General features: G+C 44.5%; 1 protein-coding gene across 1 annotated transcript in view; it reads right to left on the bottom strand.

Annotated features, from left to right (window-relative positions):
• Nucleotides 1–16,070, bottom strand: part of LOC135217580 (mitogen-activated protein kinase 14-like) — a 230,324-nt gene continuing 214,254 nt past the window's right edge. The window contains exons 7-8 of the mRNA XM_064253546.1: nt 12,447–12,620; nt 1–1,804 (exon numbers count right to left, since the gene is read on the bottom strand). Coding sequence (XP_064109616.1) covers nt 1,716–1,804; nt 12,447–12,620 — 263 coding nt within the window. The 3' untranslated portion in view covers nt 1–1,715. The remainder of the gene's footprint in view (nt 1,805–12,446; nt 12,621–16,070) is intronic.

The raw sequence follows: 16,070 nt of genomic DNA, 5'->3' as shown, positions 1-16,070 counted from the left end.
AATGCTAGTGTATATATATATATTGTACAATATTTTCATACTCTCGCCTCACAGATTGAGTTCACATTCTCAACTACATTCTAGCATTGAAAAGAAAACAATTACAGTAACAATCTTACCAAACAAAAATTAGACAACACATACTCTTAAGTGTACGAACTGACACAGGCAAACAAAGTCACTGGCTTGTAGAATCATATGCCATGGTCACATAAAATGCAAAATTGTACAACTAAGCATTTACAAACATTTTTTTTTCCTATATGTATCAATTACTCTTCTTTAGTTGTACAGGCTACTGCATTTTCTGGTACTTGGAAAACCGATTCAAAATTACCAAAGAAAACAAATTATTTGGATAATTGCCTGTTCAGTAACTCCATACATACTGTGTTACCTACTGATGTGACCAAAGCATTAAAGTTAAAAGAGCTTCAGCTTTTGATATGCCATATTTAAGAACACTTTGTCCATTTGTACATAATAACTATGGCATATCAGCAATATTTACAATATTAAAATGAACAATATTTTGTATCTTCTATCTGCTATCTGGAGAAAAAGAAGACTTCAACTCTTGAATTCAAGAGAACACCACTTCAATCTGTACTACATTCTTGTAATATTGGAAACTACGGTCTTGTAATAATGAAACAACCAAACACTTTCAATAATGTTACTTAGAAATTGGGCTCTTCACTTCTGAAGCAATATTAATCATGTAGGACAAAACTTACAATATGTATAGCTGTACTACTAACAGTTCATGAGCTGCAGCAAGATTCTGTGGCCAATCATTTATGATTGGAAACTGAGTCTACCTGCAAACACCAGAAATACACAAACCCTTCCGTGACAAAATTATTATGGCCAACATTGAAATTGCTTCTCAGAAAGATAGAACTTATGAAACAGTAAAGTACTGCACAGTACTTTTCAATTAAAATTAATCTCACTGTGATTAGGAACTACACTGACTTTGCAGTTACCTTAACAGTAATATTCATACTTGTGGGGAAACATACACCTGTTTTCACTTTCACATGATCATACAGAATAGTTACAAATCTGGTTGCTTGTAATGGCACTATTGTGATTCCTTAAAAATGACATATATGAGCTTAAGAATTTATATAAAATACCTTAACGTTTGTGATATTCTTGCCTCGTATCAAACTACACGGACAAAACTGGCATATGACTGTGGAACATGAAACTATCATAATAACTGGTGAAAGAAGGGCATGAGTATTCTAAAACTATTATCATTAGGGTAAGAAAAACTTAGAAGCAGCTATAATCAGTCATTGCTTGAATAATTTTAGGATGACTGAAATCAAAATTAATAGTCCCTGCTAATATTGAATCTCTATGCATGGATGATACCTTGCTTATAATTAGAAAACAACTTGAGGATTAAGGTTAAAATCTTTAAGGTCAGTATATAGCTGATGATAATTTTTGTTACAGTTAAAACCACTCTCAGGCACATGGGCTGAAAACTTACTTCCGCTGAGGTAATACTAGTATAAAGAAGAAGTGTGCAACCATACTATCATACTATATACCATGCATATATGCGTCAGTACTTTGACAGTCATAACTGCCTGTGAGATCTGCTAAAATTTATTCATATTTAAGAGAAAAAATAAAATGTATCTGACAATGGCATGAGATACACAATACGAAGTGGTTTTCATGTTCGACTAAAACAATCACTTTGAAGCTGACTGTGCCTTCTCTGCTTCCTCAGCAACAACAGTAGGCTTTGGAGTAAAGTCTGTCACTTCCTTGTAAACAAGTTCTGTATGAAAAAAATAATGAAAAATTATTAGAATTAGCAGTCCATGAAAAATCTGGACCTTAAATTTACCATGCAAAATCAAATACAAGTAACCAAAGGTTATGTAAATATTAAGCATGATCGCAGAATAGAATAGAATGCAGACAGCCCCTGGTTATTGGCAGGGGTTCCATTCCTTGGGGGCTTGGCGGCAACCTAAAATCTCCCAACCGAAATTCCAGTCTGTGGGCATTGCAATTTACTATATGGTGCCCTAGACTGGTTAATGACGCCTTAGTGTCAGGTCAGATATTTTACACTAATATGTAATAGGTCTTTAATAAGAATGTGGAATTTCATTTGCCTTATCCTTTACTATGCTCTGCATGGTAGTTCTACAAATTTTTGATGCTAGATTTGATGAACTCATGGTCCAAACCTTTTTTCCTCTATCTCTTTACTTATCATATCTCGTAGTTAAATAAGTTATAAAAGTAAAAGAGAATGATAAAAAGTATTGTTAGTATGTAACATTATAATCGCTGCTTAAATGCGCACATCCATAAACAACTGAACGAAAACAGATGTTTTGCTACAAACAACCGAATCGGATAACAACAGCTGTTATGCTTGCACTTCAGCCATCGTACAATAGTAAAAAACTAATGTATACTTATGTTACAAATGACATTAAGTAAAATAGGACTGATGTATTTTTACACTGTACTACCTTTATTCGCTATGGAGAAAATATACGCTAATTTAAGCTGCAGTTGCTGCTAATGACTGTAAATTATTGCACATGAATCAGCAATAATGGCAAGAGGAAACTTGCCATTATTCATCCAAGAACTTTTAGCTCGCCATGTCATTCATGTCCAAGTAGGTACTGTCACCATTTCTTTCATATTCAAGTAGGTACTGTAATACTTTGCCAGAGAGAAAATGCCAAAAAGGGGAGCAACCTCATTTGCTCTTGAAATAAATGTTACATCATTTATATTTTCCCATGAATTGACTGATGGCAGACATGAATGGTTTCAAGTTCTCTGCATACAAGACATAACTGTTTTTTATTTTGTCATGCTGAAAGCTCTTAATCACAAGAAGCCCATTTTTTATGAATAATGTTTTACCACTAGGCAAACAAAGTTGCTCACCTTAAATCACTTAAAAATTCAAATGTTGGATATATGTATCAATTTTTTTTTAAATGCAAATACTGTATACATCTTGAGATGTGGACCATCAATCTCTTTAAGAATGATGATCCAATAACAAAGCATGGTCTGGTATGGTTCAAGTTATACAGACCCCCAGTGCATAATTTTTTTTTCTTTAAAAATGCCTCAAAAGAGACTAGCGCAAAAGTATCCCCATCCTTTAGGTTTCTTCTTGTCACTGGCTTCCAGTCCTCCTCCTTCTACACCTGGTTATCGCCTCTTGAGAGGGTTAATTTAATCAAGACCAATAAATCTGTTCATTCACTGTCTGAGGATGAAGAAGCCCACAGGAAGATGTCTTCCTTTGACTATCTTAACCCTCTTGCGCACAGGCCGAAAATATAAGGGTACACGACTTTCCCCCGGGCCGGAAAGAACACAAGCATGGAAAAGTTTTTTGGTAGAATTTGGTACGTACATCCGAAATATGACAAATTTTCTAAGACAATTTGTATTTTACATAGCTACAACCTGAGGTCTTAAGAATAGGATCATTTCTAGCACCTAGCTCGATCCGGTAAAAAAGAAACAGATGAAAGCAAGGAATCTTGTGATATCTGGTAACGCATGCATAGATCGGGTGAAGAATGGTCGAAGACCATTCACCTATGATCGCGCATCAGTCTTTCCCAACTCAGGATGTCGTAACACATAGAGGGGCGGCTAGAGACGGGCAATATAATGTTAAGACCTCAGGTTTGTAGCTATGAAAAATACAGTCTTATTTGTCATTTGTTCATATGCAAACAAACCTTCAGTCTTAACAGTAGAATAGACTCATACTTGGAGGGAGGTAAAAGACATCCTAGACTGGCTGGGGGCCTACCCACCAGTCCAGCTCTCAAAAGGAATGGTTTTTGGAGAGGGACTGAGGCCCGTTGAGAAGCTAGTTAAATTGATATCTAACGACTCAGACCCTGAGAGACGTACAATGCTACGTATATGGGATAACCATTATACAGGGAACTAAAGAGAAACTTTTGACTGTCCAATAACAAAACAAGACACCAGGGTTTGTATTACTCCCAACCCCTCCTTGCCAAGGAGTGGAGCATATGCTACCGAATAGCAGGTAAGATATTTGTATACTGCACGACCACCCTATCAGTATGACTACCTTACTCACCTGTATCAGACCAGTCAAGCGAATGACATGTCTATTCCTTAGGTAAGATACAAAGGTGCCCTGTTAAGGGCAACCATTAATTACACAACCTGTTGGGCAGCCATCACAGGACCCAGGGAAAATATGTCCGCAGATCTGTGGGCAACATCCTTAAGATAGAAGGAGGTGAATGTGGACTGGCGTAACCAAGTACATACCAGCGCTCAGCACTCTATGTACAGCCAAGTTCTTATTGAAAGCCAGAGAGGGACCAATACCTCTCAACATTATGCGCTCTAGCCTACACAGACATGGTGGTAGAATCATAAAGTGTCAAGTATGCCTGTCTGATGGCTTCCCATATCCAAAAATAGATAGTATTCTTAGACACCTCTTTCTTTGTACGGCCTGTGCTAACCAAAAGTCTGCAGCAGCCTGGTCTAAGGTGCCGAGTCCTTTTAAGATAGCAACGCAGGGCCTGGACAGGGCACAACAGAAGCTCTAGAGCATCACCACCCACAAATCCAGTCAGTGTTGGAATGGAAAATGAAGTGAATCTGTCATCATGCACAGAGGGATTTTGGGTCTTGGCCACGAATTCCGGGACAAATTCGAAGGACATCGACCCCCAACCCCTGGTGTGCTTCACCTCATAGCTCAGACTGTGGAGCTCTCCTACCCTCTTGGAAGATGCCAAAGCCAGAAGGAAAACTGTCTTGAGCTTCAGGTTCCTGTCAGATGAGTGACGCAAGGGCTCATATGGATTCTTAGTGAAGCTCTTAAGAACCAAGGAAACATCCCACGTCGGAGGCTTGAGCTCTCTAGGAGAACTCAACTGCTCAAACCCCTTAACTAGCAGAAAAAGTTCCCAGGAAGAGATGTCGATACCCTTAAGGGGTAACACCAAGCTCAGGGCCGCCCTGTAGCCTCTAATGGCAGAAACCGACAAATGTTTCTCATCTTTGAGGAAGGTTAAAAACACTGCTATTCGCTGAATAGAGGTCACGAGTGGAGAAAAACCCTGTTTACGACACCAATCACAGTAGATTGCTCATTTGCCTTGGTAAACCGTGGAGGTTGACTTTCTAAGACTGCTGGACATGTACCCAGCTGTTCTCTGATAAAAGTCTCTCACTCGGAGGAGAAACTTGATAGCCTACAACTGTGAAGAGACAGGGATTCCACTGACAGGTGGAACCTTTCTGCATGGGGCTGACACAGATGAACGCCAAGGGGGAAACCATTCTGCCTGAGGCCACAGAGAGGCTACCAAAGTCATCCTGAGACACTGAACTTATCAGCCTGTTCAGAACCTGTCGGATCAAACAAAACGGAGGGAAGGCATACACCTCCAGGTTGTCCCAGGGAAGTTGGAATGCGTCCTCTACCAATGCTAAAGGATCTGGAACCAATGAACAGAACACCTCCAGCTTCCTGTTGAATTGTGTTGCAAAAAGGTCCTGCATGGGTCTCCCCCAAATCTGGAAAAGCTTGTCTGCCACCACTTGATGAAGGGACCACTCTGTGCCTAGGATTTGGTCCCGGCGACTGAGTTTGTCTGCGACCACGTTCCGTTTTCCTGGGATATACCTGGCTGAGAGCTCTACCGAATTGCTGACTACCCACTGGTGAAGCTCGACGGTCAAGGCATGAAGTTGACGTGAAACCAGGCCTCCCCATTTGTTCACATAGGCTACCACCGTGGTGTTGTCCAACATGAGAACGACAGAATGACCCAATACATACCCCCGAAACTCCTTCAGACCCAGGAAAGCCACCTTCAACTCCAAGACGTTGATATGTTGCTGCTTGTCCTCCAAATGCCTGAAGCAATGAGGCCACCTAAATGAGCGCCCCAACCTGCGAGGGAGGCGTCCGAGAACAGAAGGAAGTGCGGTGGAAGAGAATGCAGATTGACACCCTTCAACAGATTCTGGTCGTCCAACCACCAACGAAGGTCTTCTCTCACTTCCAGAGACAGAGGAACCATTAAAAGGGGAGAGTCCCCCGCCAGAGACCAGAGTTCTCCCAGTCTCCATTGCAGAGACTGAAGATGAAGATGCCCATGTGGGACCAGCTTCTCCAGGGAAGACAACACTCCCAGAAGAACCTGCCACTGATGAGCTGACTGATGTGACTGACTCTGACAGGCAGTTGCGCGCTACCGCCTGCAACTTCTCCAATCTTTGATCTGACGGGAAAACTTTTGCCACTGTCGTATCGATGACCATGCCCAGGTAGAGAATCCTTTGAGTGGGTACGAGGTTTGACTTTTCCTGGTTGACTAATATGCCCATGTCCAGAGAGAACCGAAGTAGACAATCCCTGTCCTGCAGCAGCTTCTCCCTGGAAACTGGCAAGACTAACCAATCGTCGAAGTACCTCAGCAAATGGATCCCTTGAACATGAGCCCAACTTGACACGAGAGAGAAGACCCTTGTGAACACTTGAGGGGCCGTCATCAGCCTGAAGCACAAGACTTTGAACTCGAAGATCTTATCCACAAGAGAGAAGCGAAGGAACTTCCTGGACGTGGGATGAACAGGGATTTGGAAGTATGTGTCCCTTAAGTCTATCGACAGCATGAAGTCGCCTTCCCTCACGGCTGCCAACACCAGGCGCGGGGTCTTCATCTTGAACCGTGTCTTCCTGATGAAGTGATTCAAGGTGGATAAGTCCATCACAGGCCTCCATCCTCCCGACGCCTTGGACACCAAGAAGATGTGACTGTAAAACCCCAGGGACGGACACACTACTTCCTCTATCGCATCCTTGTCCAGCATTTTCTGCACTTCCTCCCAAAGAGCCAAGAACTTCAGAGAATCTGGAGGATATGCCTTTCTGAGCTCCAGCTTGTCCGACAGAGGATGAGAGAAGTCGAATGGCAGTAGGTATCCCACCCGAAGGACATCCTACCACCCACTTCTCTGCCCCATAACTCTGCCACTTGGCCAAATGACGAGCCAGGCAACCCCCACCCGTGGCGCAGGAGAGGGAGAAGTGCCTAACCTACCGACGGGCCCATTACCTCTGGCCCTTGGGCCTCTTCTTGGCTTAAAGGAACGAGAGCGAAAGGGGCGTTGATCTTCTGACTTAGGCTGTGTCAAATGGGAAGGCCCTGCCGAACTCGAGGTCCTCGACGGCCTACCAGGCGACAATCTCCTTGACTGCTGCTGGACAGGGGGGAGGAGGAGGAGCCGGACGTCTCTGAGGACGAGACTCTGACTTAGACACGGCCTGGTGCACCAGTCTGTCTTTGGTGTCAGCCCGGTGCCGGTCTATCGCATTCTCAAGTTCTGTCTGAGGAAACAAAAATTGGGACTCCAACAGATCTCCGTTCCTCAATCCCAGCAAAGACTCGGTGTCGAGCAATCTCTCCATCCTAAACAAAGCCGCGTCCCTTCTAATCAGAAGAAAATTAGCCCATAAATTAGCACCGAGGTGAGCCAAATATGAAAACGCCTTGCCCCGGACTGCAACAGACTGGCAAGCGAGGAGGCACTCACCAACCCTTCCAGGGACCTGTCGGAAGCTATCTTGGCAATAACCACAGACCAGAGGTCCAGCCAAGAAACTGTCTGCAACATGTAGGCCATGGAGGCCGCCGTAGATTCCAATGCTGAGGCATCTTGCGGAGACAAGGACGGAGCCACCGACCTCACCTGTTCCAAAGTCAAACCCGGCTTCAGGCGAATGACGTCTATGTTAAGATGGTGTGACAACAAAAATGCAGAGTTCGTAGCACAGTACTTCCTATGTCTCGTGAGAGGCGGGGGTAGTAGTTTGGTAGAGCCCCTAGAGTGAGGCAAACCGTCCTGGTCCAAAACAGAGGCGTTAACCTTCTGCAAGACCGACTGAACGTGCCCCGACAAAAGAAGCTCTAGAGATTATCTGGATCCTAAGTAGCTCCCACCAAGGCTTCCAAGCAAGGAGGAGTGTAAGATGACCAAGCCTGAGTCCTACTTTCCAAGTTGTTAAACCCACGAATGAGATTAACAACTTCCGAAAAGGAAGACAAAAACTCTTGCGTGTCTCCCTGCTCCTGCTCTAGCAACAGAGACCGACGACGAGAAGGATGTGTAGGCTCTTCTAAGGCACCTTCTCCACCAAAATTAATGGAAGGGTTAGCAGCCAAACAGCCCGAAACCCCAACTAACCTGTCTGGGCTGGGTCCATGTGTCGGCTTCCGAGAGGAACCCACTATAACATTAGGAACATCACTTACCTCAACATGTCCATGAATGGTCACGGGCGTGGTGGCCGTATGTATGTGAGATGGGGGAGAAACTCGAACACTCGAGATCGAAGGAGAATCCTGTAGAGTCGAACTTTTGGAAGCACCAATGAAAGGGCAGGCAAACACTCCAGCTGCACCAACTCTGCGCTCACTACCTTCGACCTCTTGATAGGCACCTTGACATCCTTACGGAAACGAATAGGCCTTGGGGAAGAAGGAGCACAAACATCACGTGAACAGGCAGGGGAGGTTGCAACACGTTTGCTATGTGCAGGGACGGAGGGGGGGGCACACACGCCCGAGATTTGAGGCAGAGGATGAAGCATCTCCTGCAGATCGCACACCACTGACACTGCCCGAAACAACAGCACTCTCAGGAACACATCTGCGTTGTTCTTTCCTCGAAGGCGAAGGAAGGGCAAAGTCCTTAGCCTTCCAACGTTTGATATGCCGACGGGGCATAGAGGGGGAAGAGAGAGGAAGATGGCACTAGTTTCTTCTCAGGAGGCGGGGACGAAGCAACAGTTTCCTACCAGTCCTCCCAACCGATAAGGCAGCCAACTTCACATCCAATACAGAGTCCAACCTCTGAAGCACTGCCTGGCATATGACCTCAGACTGATGTGTGTCACTCCGACTCAAAGCAGCAGCAGAGACTGGCGGAGCAATACAAGATGGCCGACTGCTGCTACCCATGAAGACAAGGCCGGGAGGAGGGGGGATGGCCTGGCCAGACTGGGGAGTGGGGGTGTGAGCCTCCACAAAATGCGCTAGCAACCCCTCCATGGACGGGGACCCCCTAGCCTGAGTGTCTTCCAAATCCTGCCATTTTGGACGCCTCCGACTCTGGAAGAGAAGAGATTGATGAAAAAGCCTCGCCCTTCTCGGGAACCAAATAAACTCCTGAGGAAGAGGGGGCTACATTACAAACATTACCCTGGCGACCTCCCGCTACTTCCATCGACGAATCAGTGGAAGAAAAGGAAGGAGACGCAGGGACAACGCTACTATGAGGGTTGACTACTGCAGGAGACGAAACATCGGGAAGAGGTGCAAAACCTTCCCAAGTAGGAAGAGTCGAAACCCTCTGATGTTCTCTCTTGCCATAAAACGACCCCCACTGCTCCTTAGGCCATGCCCGGCATTCCATGCAAGGATTTGTAATAATACAAAAATTAGAATGATAACTACTGCACGTGATGTGAGGGTCGGTCGCTGCCAAAGCCAAAAAATCGAGAACACGGAAAACCTGGAACTCCGGGGCACATACGCTGACGCCGAGAAGGAGCAGAAGAAGCCATAATACCAGCCAAACACACACACACTAAACAGAAGCGAAACAGGCAATGAACCTGGAAAAGGCCAAGAGAGGTTAACACGACTCTCTGCGCGATCATAGGTGAATGATCTTTGACCATCCTTCACCCGATCTACGCATGCATTGCCAGATATCACAAGATTCCTTGCTTTCATCTGTTTTTTTTTAACCGTATCCAGCTAGGCGCTAGAAATGATCCTACTATTGTTATGACCGAAGGTTTGTTCGCGTATGAACAAATAACTGATATATGCTTCTGGTTAGTGTTATTACGTTGACAAATGATTGAATTATTTTCTAAAGCAATCAGTACATCTTTATGAGGCTTAGAAATAATAAAAACAATGTGATGAACGGGAAATTTTAAAGAAAAATCATAGGTATTTTTTTGGAAATAATCATGAAAAATACATATAATAATTAGGTTTGGGGTTTGTTTTATACCTAAATTGTGCAGAAATGTTTGATCTTTCACGTGGAAGCAATAATTTTGATATAAATGTTTGCTAATGAGCTGTAATTAATTAAAAAAATACTAATTTTTTATGGAGTTCAATTTTCAGATTTTCCGACCTACTTATGTTGACGTTTTGTATTGTAGCTAAGTAAGCTAGTGGCGCCGGGTTTGCATTTTCTTCGAGATTCATCATCTGTCGACCCAATGGCGTCAACTACGTTTTCTATGATTGATGCATTTTTTTCATGAATTTTTCCCAAAAATAACTTAACATACGATGCGCCCGGCGCGTCATCTGTGCACTTAGGGAAAAAATTTATTGATGCGCTACATGTCATCAGATCACTAGGGGAGTTTATAAAATTTAGTCAATTTTGTATATTCTAGGTAGTCCTTCACTTGTTGCTTTCTTGGACTTGCTAGCAGTTAGAAGAAATGACCTACCAATCAACAATGTGTCTGCTGCTGTTGCTGCTCTGACAATTCCTGTGACCAAGTTGTCTGCTACAACGTGGTGATGCCTGTAGATAGTAAGTAGGCACCAAAGAGAGGTCACCGTTAATCTCTTTTGTCATGCAAGCACAAGGAACTAGAGAGGTGGCGCAACTTCTTGCCCTTCTCACTCGGTTGCAACTTATTATCAAAGCCAGAGGTGTCGCTGTCATGGTCCAAATTCTGTTCAGACTGTGAACCTGCAGGTTCCCCTCTGCCTTCTCTGTTGAGAAACTTGTCTGGTGCTGGATGGGAGCCAGAGAAATTAAGGAAGCAGGGCTGGTGTGCCCTCCTCTTCTATGGAAGAGGAGATAGCTCAGATGCCTTGGGATCCTTTGGGACCTGAGGGACCCTCCTCTCCAGAGCCCCTTCTGGCTGAGTTGGAACAGCATTTTCAGTAGTGTACTTTGCTCATTTGTGAGCACAACAATCTCAAGAGGTGTGATTTCAGCATCCCCCTTGCCCATGACTTTGAGTATAAAGCTAACCTTTGGCACTGCAGTGGAGGCAAAACCTTTAGTCAGGTTGCCTTGGTACCAGTCAGCTTGAGGTATTTTAGAGGGAGTGAATGCTCTCATCTGTATGTTGAGGAATTTACTTCCCTGTCACTTTTCAAGCCAGTGGAAGTTTTATGCCTGGAGGATGCAGAGGCTTCTCAATGCTTTGGAATCCATAGCAATGGTACTGTTGCCCAGTGTCATGGCTAAACCTGTGGATGAGCTCTCTCTCAAACTCTGCTGTGAAAGGTATTTGCACCCTTGGACTAGAGATCAACATATATGAGCTGGCGTCATCAATAGGGCCATTACCTACTTGGCACACTCAGTATCCAACCTGTGGGTGAAGCTGTCTTTTCAAGAGGAGATGGTAGTATTCTCTCTTCATTCCCTTGCCAGGTGTCCATGAGAGTAGCCTCTTGCTGCAGAAGACTTATGGGTTGGGCTTACCTCTGTACTTCCTCATGAAAGATAGTCATGGTCAAGCTTCAAATGGATTCCATTTCTGCCTATGCAATGTCCTTCAAACCTTTGCAGAGAGGTGAAGGTACCTGTTGTACAATGCTGGGTTCTGCAAAACCCTCAATGTCTGGTGTACATTAGACTTTAGGAAGATAATCACTATATACTTCAGGAGCAGCATTAGTACTGAAGCTATGATGAATTCTGCTATGTCATCTCAACAGTACTTGAGATGACATAGGAGAAAAGCAGAAAATTACTGCTATGTCATCTAAAATCTACATAAATGAGATTCTAATTTGCTATCTGGAGATTATCATGAGTATGTGTAGTTATGCTGCTTTCCAGACATGTTATCACCATCAGTGTTGTGTTTACGGTGGACCCCCCGTATTCGCGCTCTCCGGATTTGCGACTCATACATTCGTGGATTTCTCCCCGGAACATTTCCCTGCATTATTTGTGGAAATTTTGCCTATTCGCAGTATTTTTCTGAGAAATGTGCAAAATTTCCTCATTTTTGTATCACTTTCATCATAAAATGCACTGTTTATGATAAAACTATTAAAAAACCAAGTATACAAATTTTTAGTGGGTTTTTCTTGAGTTTTAACTAACAAAATGGGCTGTTTTCAGCGTTTTTATAGGGGTTCCAACTATTCGCAGATTCTAACAATTTGCGGGTGGGTCTGGTACGCATCCCCAGTGAATACGGGGGGTGGGGGGCACTGTACTACAATACAGATCATCAAATATAGACTAATAAATCTGTCAACATTACAGGAGGAATATATACTTAGGTCAACTTATGAAAACATTCCATGAGTTCAGAAAAAATATGCTTGTGATACTGGATTTATATATGCTCTCACCTTTCCACTTTTCTGTGGGTAGTTCCATATCTTCGAAGCTTTGATCATAGGGTTCGCTATCAGGTTCATCTGATGGATCTGCATACTGGGCAAGATAAGGATGAGCTAATGCCTGAGCTGCTGTTACTCTTCGTTCACTATCTAGTTCCAACATCTTCTCCAGCAGGTCAACAGCTGAAACGAATTAACTTTTATATTATTTTTGGCTTGAAATAAGATGTTTGCGTTTAACTATTTTTGGCATGAAATAAGGTGTTTGTGTTAAACTAATGATGATTAATTCTATGAAGTTCTATGCAATAGGCAAGTGCACAATAAGAATAATGAACTGAAATGCCAGTGTAAATATGCTTCTATGCATTGCTACTATCATATTAAAAAGAAAATTTGAGGAACATTTTGTTAAAGGCATCTAAAATCTCGGACTAAAATAAGAAAATAATTGACCTAAGCCACAGGTATTTGTCACTGATTTGTATTTTTCATCGCTAACAAACTTGATTTCTTAACATAAGGATAAATCTTCTGATGCCAGCTGGAAACTGGTAAAATACAACAAAAAATTGTATATGCAAGGAATCTGTGGAATCTGACATCTAATATGTAGATGAGGTTGAAGTAGGTAAGAGACCACTATTGAACCCTGTGATGTGTTTAGTCTTTCTTCCAACTCAGGATAAGATAAGAGGGGTGGCTGGACGTGGACAGTGAATGCTACGACCTCAAGTTTGTTAGATATGAAATATACAAATTAATTCAAACTCTGCCATTTGTCCATATGTGGAACAAACCTTATGTCTTAACATTAGGATGGACTCTCACTTGGATGAAGGTATGAGAATCTTGAACCAACTGGAGGTTCGGCACACCTGATCAATCTTCTTAGATATGAGGATTCTCAGGAAGAGGTCCTAAGCCTCCGAGACATTAGACATATGTTGTCCACTGGAAGTAAATGAGGTGTCCGGAGGTAAAGGGGCGACATCGCCAAAACCTGATTTAGAGTAAAATGCGTTCAAAGTTGAACTATCGATACCGGACGTTTCTCTTGACTTACTACATCCATGTTTATAAGTATTTCTGGGCTCAGCTCGTGTCGGCCTATGAAAGGATCCTTAATATCATTCTTTCTAGGTAAAATTAATCTAAAATTACCAGAGAAAACAAAATTAAGAAAATGTCAGTAAAACTGACTCGCTCACTCTTAAAAAGAAGTGTCGGTATGGCAATAGGGGCGAGTGGGAACACTACCACGAGACATTCACCAATTAGACCTTCCAATCAGAATCCCCACAAGAGAGAGCTGATACCAACGGGCGATGCGGCCGCTACTACTACTACTAGAGGACGCCACGGACAGCAGCGCCCCTAGCGGTCATCCTTAATTATTAGCGCCAGCGTTCGTACGCATTTTCTTGCTTGTGCTCTTTTCTCGGGATTTATCTCATCATCCGTCATGGAACGTGCTGCCATCGCAACGGCTAAGTTAAGTGCCTCATAAGTAGTGTTTTACTGTATTTTAGTCTTCCAGGAACCAGTATTTTCCTTCTAATAGGTCATATACGGTTTCCCGGTCGACTCGTGGCGGCGCCATGCTGCCTCGTTAAGAATTCCCGGTCTTCCATACTGGGACTTCTTATACTTATGGGCTTACTATTTCACGTTCATCGTTTTTTACATCGCCTTTTAGCTAGGTTAGCCCTTTTACCATTTCTCTTAGTTTGGTATTTAGGGCTATTCTGTGTTCTAGCCCAGCATCCCGGCTCTTGCTCTTCATCGGCTATCGCTGGCTCCGAGTAGGCTTCTGTTCCTCGGAACAGTTTGTCTCCTCCTGGGCTTCTTTTTCTTCTACTAAAAGTGTCTTTTCCATCTTTACGACGTAATTTTAGTTCTATTTAGGGTGTTAGGCTAGCCTAGGTGCATGTCCCATGTGTTGGTATAGTCTGGTTCACGTGGCCCTTTCACGGTTGTGTTGCTATCGCTACTTAGGCCACTTGCGGTCACGTGTTCCTTCGCACCTTACCCTTCCCCTTCCCTCCCTCCCAGGTATAGGGAGGGATCTGGGGGACCCCTTGGTTGCCATGACAACCTCAGTTGCCTTCCTCCCTCCCTCTCTGAGGAGGCCAGGGGTTCCCACCTACGGGGGTATAGGGCGACCACTCATCGGGTACCGAGTCACCGAGCGGGTAGTTGTTGGGACGGGGAGGAGTAGGCCACCCCCCCCCTCTCTCTCTCCCGCCGTGTTACGCCGAGAACCCTCCCCCCCCCTCCCCAGTTGCTCAGCCACCTTCCCTCTCTGTAACGAACGGAGCCTTCCGCCGCAGCCGGGGCACCTTTGGTTATAGATTACTGGCTCCGCCAGCGGGCGGGGTGGTCATTACTAGTGGTCGATTGCTTGCCTACTATATCCTTACCTTTCTCCCCCGCTACCGGAAGGGAGCTTGCTTCTTACCGGGCACTCTTCTAGTAGACGGGAGGGGAAAGGTTTGATAATTATTGTTATTTTTAAGGATATACCCTAGTTTTACGATGATTTCTATAATTTTATTTATTTTATATGTTTACCATCTCCGCCGTTATCCGTCGTGGTTTCATTTCACCACCACACCTGGTTGGATTCTATCTCTTGTCTCCGGCGTAGCCTTGGACAACCAACCATATTACTACCACACGTATTATGGCGGGGCTCTGGTTTAATCTAACTTTCTCGCTCCGGCACCAGCGGAGCAACTGTTAGGCTGTAAGTGTTCTCCTGATACTTATGTATCTTTCCACTTACAGGCTACCAACTGTCAGGTCCTTGGATGCAACACGACGTTGTACGACCCCTGCGCCCACGATGAGTGCAGGTCTCACGCTCCATGTGCCACGCCTTACAACGATATGATCGTCTGGCACCCGGAAGCCTGCGCCATCTGTTACGACCTGGCCAGTCAGCTGGTGGAGGGGGTAAGTCGATTATAGACTTTTTTATCGTTTTACTAACAACTCTTAGACATAAGCTTGTTAACCCCGTCCCGCCATTAGAAGCTCATTTCGCCTTCTCTTTCAGGCTGCTGGCGTGAGGGAGGTCGCTCTAGCAACCCTGAAAGCGTGGGTGGGCGGCTTCGGGAAGAACGCCGCCAAAGGCCAGCCTTACATTTTAGACAAGAAGCTGGCCGTTCAGATCTTCCCCGGTGGCAAGTCAACAGGGTATGTTGGACCCATATCCGCAGCCCCTCTCATAGCCTCCATCCAGCAGGAGATGCAGCAGTCTTTCGGGGGTCGTGGCCACGCAAGAGTCGGTCCCGGACGTCGCAACCTTGGACCTTAATATTGAGCCTATGGCGGTAGGTGCTGAGGATTTGTTGGTTGAGGTAGGTGTGTCGGGTGCCCAAGGTCTTTCCTTGGGCGCTCCTGGATCTTCTCCTGTCCCTTCTTCTACTGCTTCTTTCCAGGCTTTTGTGGGATCTGAGATCCCTACCCGCTCTCCCGCTCTCTCTGTACCCCCAAAGGTGAAGGGACAGAGAGAACCGAAGACCCTGGTTAAGACGACTTCTAAAAAGTCGTCGTCGTCTTCTTCAGCTAAGAAGTCTTCGACTTCCTATGCTGACGCGGTGAAGGCCAAGCCGAGCTCTTCATACT

This window comes from Macrobrachium nipponense, chromosome 7 (genome assembly GCF_015104395.2).
Source record: "Macrobrachium nipponense isolate FS-2020 chromosome 7, ASM1510439v2, whole genome shotgun sequence".
NCBI lineage: Eukaryota > Metazoa > Arthropoda > Malacostraca > Decapoda > Palaemonidae > Macrobrachium > Macrobrachium nipponense.
Note: the sequence above shows the minus strand (reverse complement) of the source record. Positions and strands in the feature narration are given on the sequence as shown.